The 21017-nt window shown below is 41.8% G+C and overlaps 2 protein-coding genes across 8 annotated transcripts in view; both read right to left on the reverse strand.

The window, feature by feature from the left end:
• Positions 1–14205, reverse strand: part of LOC311033851 (uncharacterized protein) — a 59431-nt gene extending 45226 nt beyond the window's left edge. For 5 of the 7 annotated variants that reach the window (XM_084041543.1, XM_084041542.1, XM_084041540.1 and 2 more), the window contains exon 1: positions 14052–14205. In XM_084041543.1, coding sequence (XP_083897669.1) covers positions 14052–14125 — 74 coding nt within the window. In that variant the 5' untranslated portion in view covers positions 14126–14205. Of the gene's footprint in view, positions 1–2305; positions 3100–14051 lie in introns of those variants that run through there. The other 2 variants (XM_084041541.1, XM_084041539.1) reach the window with 1 other exon arrangement.
• A 1098-nt stretch (positions 14206–15303) lies between these two features.
• Positions 15304–20398, reverse strand: dcps (decapping enzyme, scavenger; the record flags this gene model as incomplete). The annotated part of the gene is made up of 6 exons (XM_084041751.1): positions 15304–15810; positions 16498–16608; positions 16974–17087; positions 17689–17834; positions 19014–19164; positions 20195–20398. 6 exons carry the CDS (start codon positions 20396–20398, stop codon positions 15544–15546), a joined length of 993 nt encoding a protein of 330 aa, XP_083897877.1. The 3' UTR covers positions 15304–15543.
• Between the last annotated feature and the right edge of the window lie 619 nt (positions 20399–21017).

The raw sequence follows: 21017 nt of genomic DNA on the forward strand, positions 1-21017 counted from the left end.
ACTTGAACTTTGGACCACTGCCTACAAAAATTTCCAACGTTTTTTCCATAAGTGAAAAAATGCAGAAGTTAGGAGCCAATGACTGTTTTACATATAATTCAAAATGGTGGGCGATCTAAAGGTCAGAGGTCAAAAGTCAGACCACAAAAGTTGTCGGGCATGAAGAGACGCATGTGTGTATCGAAGTTTCATGGTTGTAGGTCAAACAGGGCATGAGTTGTACCTGTTCAAAGTTGGCACTTTCAATTGAGTGCTATAGCGCCACCCTTTGACGAATGAGTGTGAGAATTATTTCTTGGTAGTTTTTCATGAGCATCTACCATATGGCCGAGTTTCGTAAAAAGCGTATGCACGGTTAAGCCAGAACTGGCAAAAACAAATATTTTTCAAACTGCTCAAAATTGCGGAAAATCTAAGGGCGGAGCTTAATGGTCAAATCAATACGTGTGTTCCTCATGAGTCAAGGCACATGTGTAAGCAAGTTTCACGACTTTCGGCCAAACGAGGCATGACTTATGCCTGTTTAAAGTCTGCCTTTTCAAAAAATTGCTATAGCGCCCCCTTTTGGCCAATTGGAGTAAGATTGGTTTCAGTGATATTTGGAATGACCCTGTACATTTCTGCAAAGTTTCAAAGAAATGTGAGTCTGCATGTATGTTTTAGGCACAGATGAATAATTTTCATAAAACTGTAATAGTTAAAATCTATCTCCTCCTGGGATTTTTGAGCAATCTGCACGAAACGTTTCACACTTGAACTTTGGACCTCTGCCTACAAAAATTTCCAACGGATTTTCCATAAGTGAAAAAATGCAGAAGTTAGGAGCCAATGACTGTTTTTCATATAATTCAAAATGGTGTGAGATCTAAAGGTCAGAGGTCAAAAGTCAGAGGGTGAAAGTTGTTCAGCATGAGGAGACGCATATGTGTATCCAAGTTTCATGGCTGTAGGTCAAACAGGGCATGAGTTGTACCTGTTCAAAGTTGGCATTTTCAATTGAGTGCTATAGCGCCACCTTTTGACGAAAGATTGTGAGAATTATTTTTTGATCGTTTTTCATGACCATCTACCATATGGCCGAGTTTCGTAAAAAGCGACTGCACGGTTCAGCCAGAACTGCGAAAAGTGGCAGAAGAAGAAGAAGAAGTGACAGAATACTGCCAATAACAATACGGTTCCAGAGCAGAGCTCTGGCCCCGTAATAATAATAATAGATGCTCCATACAATCACTTCCAAACCTGTACTTACATTTTATATTACAGTTACATACATATTATATTTTAGGGATTTGGGTTCTTATCCAGTGTGATAGGGGGGTCAGTATGTTGCGGTTAAGCTTGAACCCTCCTGTGTCCACTTGTCTATTCCGTTCACTTAAAGCTGTTGATGTCTACACAACAAATTGTGATAGCCCCAGGGATGGAGACTTTTCATGAGGGGGTTACTTTGTTACGTGCTGATGTCGCACACCGAATATAGCTGATCTACAAGCTCGCAAGGCCTCACCATGCATTGTGTTGTGAGGAAGTTCAAAGACCCCTATACTTCAGGAACACACACACACACACACACACACACACACACACACACACACACACACACACACACACACACACACACACACACACACACACACACACACACACACACACACACACACACACACACACACACACACACACAGTATATCATGCAGCTGACAGAAAACATCCATGTCCTTGCCGTTTGGGTAACAGGGATGGGCTGTGAGTCTGTGTGTGTGTGCGCACACTTGTGTGTGTTTAACAGAAGAATAGATCCCTGTTAGTCTTGGTCTCTGAGTCCACTCAGAAAACAAATAGCTGACTGTCTCTCCGAACATCTCTCTTTCACTATTTTTCACACTATCCCTTCACTCTTAAATTTCTCTTGGCTTTCTCTCTCTTTATGAACAGAGCGCGCCACAAACGCCTGTATTGTTGCAATGGCTTGAGACATAAAACACACAGCAGGAGAAAGAGGGTATCATTGCATCCAACTCTACAGATACAGCTCCGCTAGATACTCCATGATAAAACACAAAGTGCATAATTACAGTACAAGGACCAAAGTCACACAATATACCATAGTATAGTATAGTATAGTATAGTTACTTTAGTCAATAGAGGCTTCAGTTAGTAGTCATCATCACAAATCACCTCTCAGGCTGTTTTACAAGCAGAATAAGGAAACATAATGCAATAATAATTTCATGATTGCAAAGATTTACCCTTGATTTTACGCTGAATAATTTACTGTGGAACAAACACATGGACATGGACTTACTTCCTGCCTTTGAAGCATCCGTAGATCCCAGCCATGCTGTTACTGGAGGACAGAGATTTCTCCTATGGAAATCCAAACCTCTGTTGATTCTTTGTGCCCCTCTCGCACTCCAAGAGAAGGTGATGTCCTCCCTCCTGCTCTATCCAACTGTGTAGAAAACGCTCTATAATGCAACGCTTTGTGGTAGTGTCCTTTGAGACAAGGGCAAAGACGCCACTACAATTTCCTTTCTTTTTGTTGTATTTTTATTTAGAGAAGACGCCTCTGTCTTCTAAGTCAAGGCATCCTCTTGCACAGCGTCCCTCAAGTGGTTTCACACAGCAGGACCCTGACAATGTGCGTCGAAAACCTTGGGTTCTGTATTGCGTTCCTCTCTTAAAAGTGCTTCCACTGAGACCTTGTCAGAACACCTTACAGCCCATTACTGGGCACTCGGCTCACTGTTCTGGCAGCCTTTGTCAGTGTAGGATAGAATCCTGCATACAACTCCTGTGTAAACCTCAGCAGCAGTGGAGGCACAGGAAGCCAGCCTTCTTCCACATTCAAATACACACAATCCCAAGGAGAAAAGCCAAGAAAGGATTAACACAAAGGAAAAAAAGGAAACACTAACTCACTAACTCCCTATCCTTGCCTTAAACTTTGTTGAGAATTGCAGCCCAAGAGTCGTCCACATTCTGGGAGAACGCCCCATACATTAGAACTCAGCTGGATGCAAAGCAAAGGACTCTAGAACTGTCTACTGTGAATAATTGACTGACTGACTGACCGACTGGCTGCCGCATGCCTCTCTACTTTCCTCCAAGCCATTGAAGCCACTGGTGGTACAGTATGTTGAAGAGGGTGGGACAGGGAGAAAGAGGAGGGACCATAGGAGGAGGCAAGTGTGAAGAAATCGCTGCCAGATGCAGTTCTCACCCTCCCACCTCCTCTCTCACTCTCTCTCTCTCTCTCTCTCTCTCTCTCGCTCTCTCTCGCTCTCTCTCTCTCACTCACTCACACACTGTGTCTCTCTCCCTCTCTCTCTCGCCCCTCTCAGTATGGAGCCTAGAAGTTGTGCGACAGCCTGTCGAAGCTAATCACAATTAAGTAGTAGTAGGCTTAACTAATCTCAGCCACTACAGCCCCCTGTGTCCATGCATGCTCTGCCCGCACGTGTGTGTGTGTGTGTGTGTGTGTGTGTGTGTGTGTGTGTGTGTGTGTGTGTGTGTGTGTGTGTGTGTGTGTGTGTGTGTGTGTGTGTGTGTGTGTGTGTGTGTGTGTGTGTGTGGACACATAAGGGCTGATCCCAGCTGAGTTTCCCTTCCACAGACACACATGTACGTATGTCGAAACATACACACATGCTGTGTCAACAGATACTATCTATCTAAATACCTAATTTATACTTTGTACGACTGTGTCACGCACCCAAAACCAGTTATTTTTCAGCGAGCAATGTGGTCATACACAATAAAGTAGCCCTAAGTGCATATTACCCCAAAGTACAGGTAAGTGTAATGAAGTTAGTTTAGTTCACTCATCATTGGCAGGAGAAGTGGTCTCCAATACAATCCCTATGACTTTACATTACACTCACTGATGTGGACCAAAAATCATATTAGTAGCCGGATATGGGTGTGCTTGCTGCCCGTGTTACGTTACGCAAATCAATTGATCATCAAGGTAGTCACTCATATACCTTTATCTTCCTGGAAACAATTTCTCAATCCCAACATGCCAAAACTGGTGTCACTGGCCTCTGTATGGGACTGTGTGTTACTGGTTGTGTCTTTCTGTATGATTCATTTATCACTTCAGACATGCTGAAACTCATCTACGTTGCCCAACTCTCCAGAGAACAGTGTGCGTGCGCATATGCGTGCGTGTGCGTGTGCGTATGCGTGTGTGTGTGTGTGTGTGTGTGTGCATGCCAGTGTAAACATTTATATAAAGTCAATGGTGTAAACAAAGACATAGCGTATGAATCAGTTCCAGAGTCCAGCAGCTCCATTTCAGCAGAACAATCTCTCTCCCCCTCTCTCCACATGCTCTCTGACTGACACACACGCACGCACGCACGCACGCACGCACGCACGCACGCACGCACGCACGCACGCACACACACACACACACACACACACACACACACACACACACACACACACACACACACACACACACACACACACACACGCACACACGCACACACGCACACACGCACGCACACACGCACACGCATACGTGGTCAGTCGGTAGGATAAGCTTTGATATTATGTTGGGATTGTGAAATTGATTTTATTAACCAGAGATTAATGCCGGGAAACCAAGATGCTGAGATTTCCCACCCACATTCACTCCATCTGCAACCTGGAAAAACTACCTGTGGAGTTGTATGATTTAGTGTAATACCACTAAATCATTAGTGAACAAAAACTGTAAATAAAGAGCTGAAAACAATATACCTTAACGTAAAAATAAATAAATACAATAAAAACTCTAGTTGCCAAGCGATTTAAAGGCACACAGGCTTTGATTGATTTCCTTTACCTTCTGCAAATCCCTTCATCAAAGCAGAAAAGCCAAGGGAAAGATCTAGTGTGGAATACCAATTCAATTCAAGGGAGCTTTATTGGCATGAGAGAACATACGTTTACATCGCCAAAGCAAGTGTCAAAATAATTAATCAATGGAATACCACAGATTTCCTCTATCCAGAGTGACAGAGTGAAAATATGAGTGACGGCAGGGCTTCAGTGTTTTGCTCAAGGGCAAGTAGCTGTTGTGGAGATTGAACCAGGGACTATCCAAAATACAGTGTCATGAGAGTTCCAGGTGAGAGAGGTTATACTCCTGACATTGAAATAGGAGCATATGAGTTTGCTTCCCGTCTTCACGAGACTCAATGCCAACACAAAAGGATGAAGTGATACAACCACAGATATAGAAACCTAGATACCTCATTGGCCTCTGCAGTTCATTGGAGCAACATGCTTGGTATGGTGGCCACCATATTTCCGGGGGGAACGGGCACTGGCCAATCACAGCGTGTTGACTACTGGCCAACCACAGCGCGTCCTTTCCAGGACTTGTCAGAATCTAGTTGTCCCGCCGCCACCTGCGTCTGATTGGCCTACTGAACGCCCCCTTCTGTGACGCACACGGAAATTTCCAGCTGCCCCCCAGAAGCGGAAGTGCGTCCGCCATACATACACTTCAGAGCCAAGCGAGGCGTCTACCTTTATATGTCTATGGATACAACAGCACTGATGCATTCTGGATTATGATTTTCTGAGAGTTTACATTTCTTTTGTGAAAAGCTAGGCCTCGAGGCAGTATACCAAAAACTGTTACCACCACGACCACTCCAAATGTATTCACTAAGCAGTGTCTTCCCCTGCACCTTCAGTACTACTGTCCCAACTAGAGGCACACACACACACACACACACACACACACACACACACACACACACACACACACACACACACACACACACACACACACACACACACACACACACACACACAAAACGAGGCCCACTAGTGGCCCTTAGAGGCTGTGTTGCTCCTTACACCCAACCAAGTTAGAACCAACTCATAGAGCCCCATGTTCTTAGTAGTGGAACTAAAAATAAAATAGAATTTTACAAATAACTAGAAAGGGCCTAGAAAGCTCCGGACAGATGGAGACACATAGTCTAAAAATGTTATCTCCGTCCCCGGCCTTCAGCCTGGTGGAGATAATTAACTTTAAGTACTCAAAAGTCAGAAGGATCGGCAAAGAACAGTACTGGTGAGTAGCGACTTAATCCAAGCACTGCCTTGCATGCTAACATTAAGCGCATGAGTTGAGTTCTCTTGACACTGTATTATCCACCAAAAGAAACATTTGGGCACAGGCCCTCTGCCCAACCAGCTGACTTATATCAGTGTTTCAGGGTAGGCGGTGCTCAATATTATTTTCAGAAAAAAAAGTCAAAGTGTTAGGGTGTCTTGGCTCTACTAAAATTACAATTAACGCTTTGCTTACTTCACCAATGACATTTTACTTTTTAAGGCTTTTGTTGCATAACATCTCAGCACCAGATGCACAAACTCCTCGGTGATGGTCAAAGACACATCAACACCACAATTGTAATTGTTTCCCCAAATCATCCTAGCCTGGTAAACCCTCCCTCCGGAAATCTCATTTCCATTCGATGTCAGGAAGGAGTCTGGCATGAACGCCCATTCTGCAATATTGGGGGGTTTCCAGCGAAATCAGGACCTAACCGCGCCTATCAGCGTCGTCGCTCATCGTTCTGTGATTGACAGCTTACGTTGGCCAATCAGGTGGCGAGTTCGAGTGAGCCCGAATGAAGCCGAGTGCAAGCCTGAGTGACGCCGAAAAAAGACGAACGGCAGCCATTGTTGTTCTGCGAGTGCCTTCACTTCTTACTTTTGTTTTTAAAACGGTCTCAAACTTCTTTTTTGAGGCACGGAATTTACTATTAAGATATCGTTTGGATAGAATTTAGTTGTTTAACTTCATATATGTGGTCAATTAATCATGACAGAGCCTATTTAAAAATATAAATTCAGAGAACCGGGAGGGGCGGGCTGTGACACGCATGTATCCGCATAAGGCAACCTATTTTGGGCTGGGCCGTCTCAAAAGTCCCGCTGCGTCATATTAGTGACGGAGGTCGTAAAAATCCACTGCAATTGGCTGAAGGGGAAAAACGATCATTGGCTGAAGGGGTTGTCAGTCAACGGTATTACTCCCGCCCAACTCCAGCCCGCAGCCAATATTGCAGAATGGGCGATCATGCCAGACTCCTTCCTGACATCGAATGGAAATGAGATTTCCGGAGGGAGGGTTTACCAGGCTAAAATCATCCCACAGTCCGGCGGTTTGACTCCCCTGTAATGGAGCAAAGGCCATGGGGTCACCAGAATTATCAGGGTTAATCATCCCAGGAGCATGAATGTGCTCCGCGAGTTTCCTGGCAATCCGCCGATTATATCTTGAGATATCTTGTGTGCAAATGGCCTAATGGTGGTGCTTTGTCATCGCTTTGCACCCAAATGATTTTCATTTGTATTACTATCTACTATATGTATGCATAACTGCTAAAAAAAAGGTATGGAAACAAAATCGGAAACACAAACTCATGTAAAACCAGGCCAATCCAATTACACAACTGGTGCACGGTTGCCACACACACTGACAGTAGTGCTACACAAAACAGTTGAGGATATTACGCCAATGAGACATTCTCTATCTTGTGTAGGCATGCTGCTTGGAATTCTAGGCCCGGGGGCCCAGGATAACACAACAAACTGGACTCTCAATATTTAAAATCTATAAACCATGACATGGTACATCTGCAGTCACCATAGAACCTGCACGGAATTAGCTATTTTCATGTTGCGTGATGGCAATAATTGTGCTCCAGGTGTTATTCAGATCCATGGAGACAACTAAGACTGACACGGTGGTTCTGGATTCTGGTTCAGAGGACCCAGATTGTAAAACAAATGTAGGGCATTTAGACTGTTAATGTTTAGTTTGTCGACTGCCAAATTAACAAGAACTTTTTTTTAAGAATCCTGGACAATGGACATTCCAATCACACGCACAATAACACGCGCACTTCTAGTGCGTGTGATTGGAATTATTCTCAATTCCAAACAATTAGAGAGAGACTCATTGAACATGATTCCTCCCATTTTCAAAAGTGTGCATGTCATGTGCATAAGTGCGTGTGCGAGTGCGTGCGTGCGCATATGTGCATGCGTGCGCATACGTTCATCAATCATACACTGTTCTGTTTATAGAACCAAGAGGAATGTCGGTCAGTTTCCCCCCAAAGAAGAAAAAAAATGATGTTGGTATTTCCTGAAACAGCCTGAGTCTGGCCCTACTGAAACACAGAGAGAGAGAGAGAGAGAGAGAGAGAGAGAGAGAGAGAGAGAGAGAGAGAGAGAGAGAGAGAGAGAGAGAGAGAGAGAGAGAGAGAGGGGGGGGGCAGATACAGAGTGAGGAAAGAGATAGAGAAAGGAACTGGAGACAGACGGGGGGTGGGGGGCGGGGGGTATAGTGAGTGAGACAGGAAGATGTGAAGAGACGGATTGGCAGATGGAGAGACAGAGGCAAATGGAGAGGCAGAAAGCTTGGAGATAGAGACAGCTACAGTAGATGTAGCGAGAGCAGAAAAGAGAGAGAGAGTGGTTAGAGGAAGAGATAAACATGGATGACGGAAACTAAATGCAATAAATGTCAGGGAGACTGATAGAAAGGGAGGGAAAGAGTCAAAGAGAGACATAAGAAAATGAGAGCTTGTGACAGACAGACCACACACTGTAAGCAATCAGACATCATTTGGTCTATCAATATAATAATAACAATATTGTCATCATCATCTGCTTAATAAAGTACTCCAAGACGCTCTGTGGGACAACAAAGCAATATTGGACAGAGCCAACCATCCCTTTATGTGTAAATGACGGAACTAACTACTAATAATGGTCAGTCAATGGCTTCCATCACGCAGCTTCATTTCTAGTGGTTAGATCTCTGGGCGAGCGAGAGGCCCTATTTTCCCTTCTCTCAATCTCTCTCTCTCTCTCTCTCTCTCTCCTCTTATTCTTTTCATCCCCCTTCCCTTATAATTCTCTACTCTCTTTCTCTCTTGCTCTCTGATTTGCGGTTTCTCAATGTGCAGAAAGAAATGCATCTCACCTTCTTTCTGTCTGCCTTTTATTCATTTATTTCTTTGCAATTTGAACTTGTTTTCTACAAGACGCACACCATGTAAGTGTGTGTGTAAGCAAATTCAGTCAACACACGGACAAAACACAACGCTTTGGTTCCCTCAACCTTCAAAAAAAGTAGGGGGGGAGTCACTCTACTTGAGTGCAGAATTCCACCTAACATCTGGAAGTGATCTTCAGAGTGTCTCTCTCTCTCTCTCTCTCTCTCTCTCTCTCTCTCTCTCTCTCTCTCTCTACTTCTATGTTGTAATGTGAATAGCTCTGTAATAATACCCCTGCTCTAAGCCTACCACACCACACTGGGTCCTGTGCATGTGAGGGGGGGGGGGGGCAAGATAAAGAGAGAGAGAAAAAGAGAGAGAGAGAGAGAGTTTACACATGACAGTCCTGTGGGCTGAAGGAGAACTACAGTTTTTCTCCTCAGTGCACAGATGCACTCCTCTTTCCTCCTCCTCCTCCTCCACTCTTTCTCTCTCCTTTATTCCATCTCAATGTATCCCTCTTTTCTATCTCTCTCTGCCAGTACCTACGTACTGTACGTACATCTCTTTCTGCCATCTTGTGTCTGTCAACATGTCCTTTCCAAGTCGCCTCTACTGCTACTAAAGTTTACAAGGTAATAAAAAGTAAAACTGCTCTCTTCAACATCACTTTTACCTACAGCCAGGGTGTGCACTCATGTTTGTGTGCATGTGTGAGAGAGACAGAGAGAGAGAGAGAGAGAGAGAGAGAGAGAGAGAGAGAGAGAGAGAAGCCACTGATTGAACCCAAGTGTCTAGCGATGATGACAGTGTCCTACACAGCAACATTCTGAGAACTAATGTAACTGAAATGTCAGAGTTATGTTAACACTCTGGATTGTACCATGTTATAACTGAAGCTTTGGGTGAGAGAGAGGCTAATTGCAGCACTGCTATTCTCAAGCCTGATTTATGCTTTGGTACACTCTGGTGTCTCCAAAAATAACTGATCTACAAGCTCACAATGCATTGGCGGGAGCTTGTAGATCTGTTCTTTTCAGTGCGCGACAACGTTGTACGGGGCATTCTAAATTAAGCATCTCTTTTTACATGCCGAGACTGACTCATCATTCACATCATCAAGATAAAGCTGGTCGGGTACTGTACAGTCGGTCAGTTGTTTGGGATTCACATAGGAGAGCATACTGTACCTCCATTCTCCAATAGCTACGTGACACACACACACACACACACACACACACACACACACACACACACACACACACACACACACACACACACACACACACGACGACGACGGCACAACAGTGACATCTAATGATTCTAATAAAGTGATTTACCTGACTGCCTCTCTCTGACACTCCTGGGAGCCGGTCTGTCTGAATGTGTGGTATTGTGTTTGTTGCCTTAACGACAGGTGAACTAATCAGCTTTATGATCAGCTGACTGACAGTCAGACCAGGTCAAGCTCCAGGTCAACAGGTCACACACACACACACACACACACACACACACACACACACACACACACACACACACACACACACACACACACACACACACACACACACACACACACACACACACACACACACACTTTACAGGACAAACTTGGTTCTGTCTTGTAAGTCAACTCGAAGAATATATATATACGTCTTTTCAGAAATGCACATACACTCACATACACACAGACACACCCACAAACACCCTTTCAATTAGATTATCAGGTGTGATGTCCTCCGTCAATCCTATGTACTCTACTTGAAAGAGAGATCAAGTCTTTGTATGGCATGGCTCTGCAGGCATCCTGTACATTTTTATTTACTCTATGAAGATGAGAGGATACAGTCAACAATATCCAAGCGCAATACTTTATCCATACAACACTTTAGCCATACAATACTTTATCCATACAACACTTTAGCCATACAACACTTTATCCATACAACACTTTATCCATACAATACTTTAGCCATACAATACTTTATCCATACAACACTTTAGCCATACAACACTTTATCCATACAACACTTTATCCATACAATACTTTATCCATACAACACTTTAGCCATACAACACTTTATCCAGAACGAGAATCATAAACACTTTGTTGTCAAGCAACAAAGTTTATGCCAGTGGTTCTCAACCTGTGGGCCGGGGTCCACTGGTGGGCTGTGAGGAAGTATTGCAAGTGGGCTCCTAAATAATTGCCACAACACTAATATTTTAATGATAATATAATATTAATATATTGAAAAAAATAATGAAGAATTGAAAAAAGGTCATGGTATTTTTTATTTACAACATTGAAAAATGACTTTGGGAACACGATTGATCGATCATTAAAATAAACATCCTCTGAAAATGCACCGGCCCACCTATCTGACCGCTTAACACGGCAGCTTGAGCCTTTCAGCTGCTGTGTTAAGTGGTCAGCTGGGTGGCCCTGATCCTGACAAGGTTGAGAACCACCAGTTTATACAACAAAAATGTGCTCAAAATTGGCACTTGATCCAATGACAATTCCAACTGCATCAAAGAATGACTGCAGGACTACCGTTGAAATATAGGCCGCCAGGGACATAGGTTAACTGGGGATTCAAAAACTATGAATAAATATATATTCAGACAGTCTATAGAGTAGACAACAGTAGACAATTATCTTCTGAGATCATTCTAACGTCACAGAGTCAACAGTCAGTCAGTGTCTGTGCTGGGGATTACAGTGGTTCCCTCACAGTGGAAGACAGACGCTTAAGCTGGGCCGTCCTTGACCTGACTCTCTATCCAACAACACTGTGCTCATACACAATGTGTGTGTGTGTGTGTGTGTGTGTGTGTGTGTGTGTGTGTGTGTGTGTGTGTGTGTGTGTGTGTGTGTGTGTGTGTGTGTGTGTGTGTGTGTGTGTGTGTGTGTGTGTGTGTGTGTGTGTGTCAGGGAATAACAGAATTGTGAATGCATAGCTTTTTGGAAGACAGATAGACGGATGCCCGCAGGGGAAAGATAATCATGTCTTCACTTCACCCACACAGCCTATGAAAGTATAACATATATATATATATAATAGAAAATGGGCTAGTCTAAATTTACTCACTATTATAGACAACTCTGAGTCCAAATCTATATCAATTCTGATTTCTGACACAAGATAACATGCTTGAGAGTGCATGGGGACCTGGCAGGGCTCTCCAAAGTTTATGATGCATGGGGCTTATGGGAATCAATAAAAAGGCTTCAGCCGGGGGCGGGGGACCAGATCAATGAGGATGATGATAACACACTGCCTACAAGACATGAACAAATGTTGGATCATATTGGTCAAAACCACTCATGCATTCGCATCACCTTTAACATGATGTTCAATGAGAATCGTGGTCTAGACAGAGGACCTTTTTTTCTCTAGACTTGTCGGCAGTGGTGGAAAGTAACTAAGTACATGTACACAGGACTGTACTTAAGTACAATTTTGAGGTATCTTTACTTTACCGGAGTATTTCCAAATTCCAATACTTTTACTTCTACTCCCCTACATATCAAGAGACAAATATTGTACTTTTACAATTATTTGAAAACTTTAGTTACTAGTTACTTTGCAGATTTACAAAACATACATTACCACTTCAGCCCTATTTAAACTTTGGCTATTTGAAAATAACCGATCTACAAGCTCACAACATGTGGCGACGTGTTGTGAGCTGCTGTTTGCAAAGGATTTTTATACATTTGAAAACTTGGTGAAATGGGACATTCTGCATAATAATGAGCACTTTTACTTGGTAGCCTACTTTAAGTATATTTTGATGCCAATACTTTTGAACTTTTACTCAAGTAAATTTTGAATACCAGACTTTTAATTGTATTTCTACATTATACATTATTTCTACATTATAGTATTGATACTTTTACTTAAGTAAAACATGTGAGTACTTCTTCCACCACTGGTCAATGAAACCAAAGCAAAGCAATAGTAGCCTACACACTATTGATTATCAATCAAAGTCCACACATGTTTCCTTACAATCTACAGGTATTCAGCTCAAAACAAAGTCACATGTCGCAGAGATTAATTGCATACTTTTCCCCAAACAGTGGGTCGCGGGTCCATTTTTATATGGGTCACGAGTAAATATCCCCTTTATTTCTTTCCCCTACATTTTGTTTTTAATTATTTCAAAAGATTTTCTAATTTCAACCCCCCAACAGTCAAAAATGAATTAAAAACAAATTCAGACATTTTTCATAAATAAATACCAACAAATCTAAGAAATTCCATAGATTCTAAAACTAATGTTTATAGAAGTAGTGAAAATAGCCGATCTACAAGTTCACAACGCGTCACATCGAGCTTGTAGATCTGCTATTTTCAATTGTTTGGGTCCCGGACAAATGTCGAATTTCTCTTGTGAGTCTCGAGCTAAAAAGTGTGAGTCTCGAGCTAAAAAGTTTGGGAACCACTTAGCTCTGAGTCTGGTCCACAGCGTTTCTCCTTAACGCTGTTACTTCCGAGCCGTTGCCCGCACACCCGCGGTGGCGCAGCCTCTCGTCTCTAATAAAGATAAAAAATACACTTTCGCTACTCACTAAAACAAAGACAGTTTTAAGATGCTGAAAGCCTACTTTCCTAAGTGGGAACACTCGGAGCCCCCCACCTCACGTCTAAAATACACTTTTTGGCCAGAAAATAAAATATGTCATGGAAGAAACAAATGTAGAGGGCGCAGTAGAGTACCTACAACATGTTTTTCCTTCCAGTGAAATATTTTATTTTCTGACCAAAAAGTGTATTTTAGACGTGAGGTGGGGGGCTCTGAGTGTTCCCACTAAGGAAAGTAGGCTTTCAACATTTTAAAACCGTCTTTGTTTTGGTGAGTAGCGAAAGAGTATTTTTTATTTTTACTAAAGACGACAGGCTGCGCAGCCTGCGCTACCGGGGGTGTGCGGGCAACGGCTCCAAAGTAACATAGCGTTAAGGAGAACTCCTTCTAACTAAGTAACGCTATATGGAAAGAACAGTGGAAGCTACTTACCAGGTCTGCTCCTCTAGACCTATTTCAAACGGTCTCAGGGTGAAGTCATCCCTCAGTGACTGAAACCAAGCCATCAGTGATGTTAGTATCTATAGTGGAGCTGCTGGCTAATCATTACATTATTTGTCTCTCCAGGCCGTCCGTGGCGTCTTGTTCTCCCATGTAACGTTCTGGTGCGCCTGTACGCTCGTAAATTGTAATTGTCTACTGTTGGGGAATGATTTAAAATACAAATCTGTATATATTTTTTTGCGTTTCCTGAGCAAGGGGGGCACTTACTTCATCATACATATACACACACAGTGAAAGACTCCTGAAACATGTTTGACAAATATATAATGGGATGGGGGTCAGATAAGCCTACTGACGTGTCTCCACTCCATGTGTTAACTGATAGTATAACTAGTCATTATTACTTAAACAAAAAAGTGCATGATCTGTTTAACTTATCTTGTTCCAGGCACCAAATCGAAATTCTTTTTTTGGGACAGAAAATTAGGTGAACTGGATCTTTCACACTGGTGGGGCGTCCTGTGATTCTCGTTTCCATAGTTTTAGGACTGCCCGAACGCACCTTGATCGAGTTGTATATAGTTAGTAGCGCCGCCCAACTGACCTCAGATCAGATAAGTAGCCTAATTGCCAGAGAAGTCTTTAAGAAAGTAATTTTTATGTTGTTGTATGTCTGCTAAAGAGAGATATTGCATTTGTTGATTCAATGGAAACAAAGTGCAAAAACAAGGATGGAAATTATTTCAAGACATTTTAAAGCATTAATTTCAGCACTGAATAGAAATTCTAATTTAGCCAAACATATTCATGCCAATACGACCAAAAGCATGTTGTCAAAGCAAATACAAATATTTTGGCCGCAAATAGTTGTGTAAAGTTTTATTGGAAAATTGATACAACTTTGTGCATAATGTAGCCCATCCTTAAAAACAATGATAAACAGAGATCAACATGCAATTTCCTTTGTTTGCGTTTCCTTTGTTTATGGAAAGAAATTAACTGAAACAGGCAGAATCCATCTGATGTTTTTTATAGGTTCTTATTTGCCAGCATTCCTGATATGGTCTACCCTTTTCAGCATTCTCGTGTTCAATACAACAGCGCCCTCCAGCGGTATAATTTGATAACTAGCATTGTACTTTTCAAGCCTCAAGTCTGAAAAGACCCCTATGATTAAGACCTAATGCAATATAAACCATTCATTTGATGTAGCAATGTCGGTTGTTCAACTTAAAAACCATTAAAAAGAAAACGGGACCGGTTTTATTGTGTGTAACTATGTCTAACTTTACCATGGTCAAAGATGAGTTTAGCTTTATTATTAAAGAAAGGCATTATAGAGCGATGTCACACGACGCTACAGACCTATATTTACTTCAATCAAACAATAAAGAGCAATTCATAAACACAAAAAGTAAAACACCACATTCTACCCATAGAAATACAAACGGTATAGAGCACATTCTTATCCTGTACAACACTACAACCTCCTGGCCTCTTTGAACTTGCTGAGCAGTCCGTCATCTTCCTTCGCGGTGAAGGCCAGGGTCTGGGTCTTGTAATACCGTGGGTACAACTGCAGGTTCTGGATGACATTCTGCATGAGGTGAGCCCGGGTCACGTCACAACCCGGTGCGTCATATGCCAGCGCGGTGAAATGGACATGGAGGTGGTAGTATGAAGGCTGGTAGTGGACGTACACCCTCAGCTTGCAGGCTGGCAACCCGTAGCGCTGCATTATGGTCTCCTAGAATGGAACACAAGTGAAACAGTTACTTCACCGTCCAAATGAATCAATTACACATATTATATACATAATTATAATCTGCATAATTTAACTGTGACATGACAGTAGCGCTTGTTGGCAAGAGACTTTGATTGATTGAATATTATATTAGGCAGAAATGTAAAAACGGCACAAGTACAGTCAAACACTTTGTCTAAAAGGTACGTCCAAAAATGTCCTTGCAGTCTTGTTTCCATTGGGGTCCTTAGTATTCAATTCATAAACATATAAAGTAGCACCAAACAGTTCAATATCATCATAAAATACAGAAAAACACTATGTACAGAGTCGGAAAAACAATGGGGGGGGGGGGGGGGGGGGGGGTGAGAGTCAAAGGAAAGGGGCGGTCTTCGGTCTAAGGGAGAAGTGGTACTACCCCCCCCCCCTTTGGCCTCCTGAAAGGTGAATTTTCAGGGCTGTTTTAAAGGAAGCCAGCGATCTACATTGTCGATCGACACTGTTGTGCGATGATTGAGTATACAATGAAATCACAAATCATTAGATGACCATTAAGGAAAATATTCATAAAGTAAATTACTTTTATATAGAAGGGGAAAAACATTCTGACAGCTAAACAAAATGACAGAAACAGAGACAACGGCAGGAAGACTGCCCTCTCTCATTTTAAAAAGGAAAGTAATGTCTCACCTCTCCCTTCTTAAGGATGTTCTTGAGAAGGGGAACATGCTCTGGGGTCAGGTCTCGGAGGCTCTTGATCCCTCTCTGATGAGCTATTGCAATCAGGTACAGGTTATCGTTCTGGAGAGGAGGACAGAGGAGCTATGTCAGTGCTCTACAGTGTAGAATGTGATGGCTGAAATGAAACCTTATAGATTTATACTGGAATTTACGCTTGTCTGAACACAATGTAAATGTTTTCCACTTTCAACCTGGCGTCCGCAATGTTTTGCCATTTGTTGTACGATGAAATATAGCGGGCTTAAAGGAGTAGTTCACCAAAAAAAATCTATCAATTACACACCCCACGAAGCCTTAAATTCAAAGAGATTTTTTCTCTTTGAATTCATGGGGTGAGTAATATGATATGATAGAAAATAAGTATTTTTTTGGGTGAACTACCACTTTAAGTGACCATGTTGTTCTATCGATCTTATCCCTCCAACCTGTTTCTGGTCCCACTTGAGGTCGGGTAGGAACACAAAGCCAAGCTGCGGGTCTGGATCTTCATAAACAATCCGATCAGCCTCTGCCTTCTTCTCCAGAATGTTGAACACCCACTGGTGGACACAGTGATGCAAATAAATGACAAAACGTTCCAAATAATTACTTATACAGGGATGAAACCCTAGGTTGATTTTGTAGTTTGTTTTCCAGTTCAGGTTATAAGCTACAGCAGGATAAATACATGGTAGAATGCATAAGACTGACCTTAAAGTACACCATGATGTAAGCGACACAACGGCAACTGGCCTTAATTAACAATGGGTGCGTTAGATTTTAGGTGTGTGAATACTACTGTCCATGCTTGGACATTGTTACACCTAAATCTAACAACCATTATTGATTGTGCTGCAGCTGTGTTGCCACGTTTTTAATAGTTTTAAACTTGAATTGGAAAACAAACTACAAACAGCCTAGGGTTTCATGGCTTTAACACTAGTTATTGTTTTGTTTGTTAATATTTGCCATTCATTTTATCAGACATGCACTCTCCTATATAAGCCCATTTAGCCTGATAAGATGAACATCAAATATCTAAATATTGAATCAAGCAAATTAAAAACTGTCTGGGGTGCACACAAAAGTCTGAGCAGACGTTAAAATTACCCCAGAAGGGTTTTAAAGTTTTAAAGTAACAACCGTTATGTCAACACTGACCTGAATACTAAAACTCTGCTGTTGTATGTATGGCAGAGTGATGTTCTTGTAGTCCTCTTCGGTCTCCTTCACCAGAAAGATCTCCTGACTCAGGTACTTCTTCACATGTTTTTCTGTGGCTGGACACACCACTGTTGTCTTGATCTCTGCAACACAAAAGGAACCCAGGTCTGTCAACAACAGGCCTCAGTCGCAACTGATTTATTTGTGTTTGTCGTGCCTTACGTTTGATTATTATATTTAACTACTTGTTTATTATTTTTAGGTGAGAACAACCTTTATAAGCGCTCTATGGTTTTCCTTTTCTCACCTGCACTTATTTCTGTGTTGTTTTAATAATGTTACCTTTGTTCTGTTTTGTTATTGTGCGAATAAATAAGTCTAATCAACCTACAACACACTATGAGTAGCAATTATTATCTGGATCTTGTGATTATGTCTATGTGGGTCTTGTGTATGTATGTTTACTGTGTGTTGGAGTTTCTTACTATCTGCTGTAACATAAATTGCCCAGTTTGGGACATAATAAACTTGAAACTTGATACTATACATCTAGTGGAGGCAGAATTCCAGCATTCAATTTCATTGTCGCAGGCAAAGAGGGGATTTAGAATAAATTAGATTGATTGAGGCAAGTCACCATCTACAGTGGCTGGAAGATTCGAAAGACCAAGACAGAAACTAGGTGGAATATACCAGCATTGTGTCTTTGTGGCTGGGTGGTTTTAATTTCTAGTAATAAAGCAATAGCCAGCACTCAGAAGTCCTTCTGGTACTTTTAATTCATATGCACAGAAAACACAGCATACACGGACGCGTTTCGGCGTCAAGCCTTCCTCAGCGTGTATGATTGATTGATTTTGATACACGCTGAGGAAGGCTTGACGCCTAAACGCGTCCGTGTATGCTGTGTTTGTCCGTGCATACCAGAAGGACTTCGGCGTGCTGGCTATTGCTTTATTACTGTGAATCTTTGTGAGCCGTACACCCGCAAACTGCATATACAGACCGAGAGAGTTCGTTTTTTAAAATTTCTCAATTAAATGGCAAATATAGAATTCTCAGTGCATTTGTAATTACAGTAGCCTATATGAATTAGGGCAGACATGAATAATTTAGAAATTGTCCATCTGGTGATTTTTTTTTTGGTTTAAAATAGAAAACAATCAGTCTCCGTTACAGATCTTATCTGTAAAGGAGACCGTATGTGTGAAATTTGTATTGGCCCCCAAAATGCGGCCAGTCTGCCTCTAATACTTTAATTTAACAGGATTGCCATAGTCCAAATAAGAACATTACATAACAACTTGTATATGTGGCCATACTATTGAGATGGGCAGGGGGCTGGAGCTGGTAAGTACTGTAAATATCATTTCTCATGTCCAGTTTCATCCTGGAACCACTGAACAGCTCAGCCAAGCTGTCCTCTGTGATGGGAGTCTTCTCCACGATGACCACAGCCTCCTGGTCTGCCAGCTGGGGACAAGGATACAAAAAGCTGGTTTTGTAAGACAAGTATAATCGCTGCTATTATTTACGGGTTTCATATACAGTAATAGACCTATCTACACAGCCATTTTAATATTACTAGATGGGGACACAAACGATCGGCCCACTTTGTTTCCCCACCAAGGTATCACGTCATGCACATAATCAGTGTCATCATCTCACCCTTCTACAGATTAAAATGCCATCTAAAATGTTGATATAGTTACAATACATCAGACCGACATAAATAAAAACCATAAGGCCATTCTAATAAATACAGTATTACGATTTTCTTTTTTAATATGAGACATTTGCAACAGAAGATCTTTACAGATTTTTTCAGGACTGTTTTGAGAACCTCCAGAGTGTGAATCCTTTCTACTGGCTGCAAAACACCTGTTGCAATAATAAAGTTTGGTGTTCTGTAGGAGGCATCGAAGACAGTGCTGTAACAATGTTTGATGTCAAATATAATATTTGACATCAAACTATTCAGTCCCCCTGATATTGTCTACCATTGCTTTTCAACTGTGCCTGGTAATTAAAATCGATAAATGAGTGGAGCTTAACCAGTCCTTAGCTCTGGTCCAATAGCCCTGATACTGATACATGACTGTCATGATACATTATATAACAGTCATGGATGATCTCCAAAATAGTGTTTGTACTTTCTCCCTTTGTGGTCCGTATATCTACATCAACGTTCAGATTTCAAATACAAAGTGCTTAACCCATGCCCACGGATGTTACAATTATGTACGGGCCCTCAGAAGTACCCGTATCTTCCGTAATGTTCAATAAAAAGCATTTGAATCCGATCTGTGGCCATTTTCTCCATTATGCTTTAAACTACGCGACCCTATCGGTTTGGAGGTGTATTGCACTCAGATACAATATAACTCTATGAGCAGATGACCACCGATCGGATTAAAATGCTTTTAGCAATACAAAGCAATAAAATAAAACCCTGACTTGACTTCACTGATTCTGTAATGGTAAGTTAAGTTAAATGAATCACCTTTCCATGGACAAATATGGTTTTCTCCCGTGCAGAATCTCTCAAAACTCGGGTTGTTTTGAAACCAGACAGGATATTTCCTCCACATTCCACTCCATCTCCGTGGTCTTCCACGTCCAAGTCACGTTTCAGTTTCTTAGAAGATAATTCATTGTTACTACTTTCCTTGCGTTCAATCGCGATTTTGGTCGCTTTGTCCGCCATATTTGTTTAAAATAAGGGGGCGTGGCCAGCCAACGTCACCTCCTGTGTTTTGCTTAACATTCAGATACTGGAGAAATGCTGCATCCATAAGGCAGACAAGGGAATTACACAGAAAATCTTGTAAAATATATAGTAAAAATGAGAATCTACATGTTAACCCTCTTGCAGTGTTCCGGTCAAATCTGTCCGATTTCCAACTTTCCTCAATCATAACGTTTGTGTTTTTCATCTGGGCGCCTTGATTGTATTACATGCTGCATGCTGATTATTACATTAGCTTTGATTACTTAGTTTAGTATTACTTAGTATTATTTAGTTTATTACATTATGAAACATTATTACATTATGAGCCGTTACATTATGAGTTGCTACAAGCAAGCCTAATTAAGCAACTACACGTTAGAAAGGAGCCCAAAAAAACGCAACCCGCAACCATAGTAGTTATATATATAATATTTATAAGCAACTTTACAGAAAAACAAGCCCAAAGTCGCTTATAATAAGCCAACATGGCAACACTGCTCAGAAGAATAATGATTGACATGTCATCTTACTAATATGATTAGCGTTCCTGGGCGGAGCGGCTTCCAAGTGGACCAATGAAAACGCAGGAAACGGC

This window comes from Gymnoscopelus microlampas (genome assembly GCF_963454915.1).
Source record: "Gymnoscopelus microlampas genome assembly, chromosome: 18".
NCBI lineage: Eukaryota > Metazoa > Chordata > Actinopteri > Myctophiformes > Myctophidae > Gymnoscopelus > Gymnoscopelus microlampas.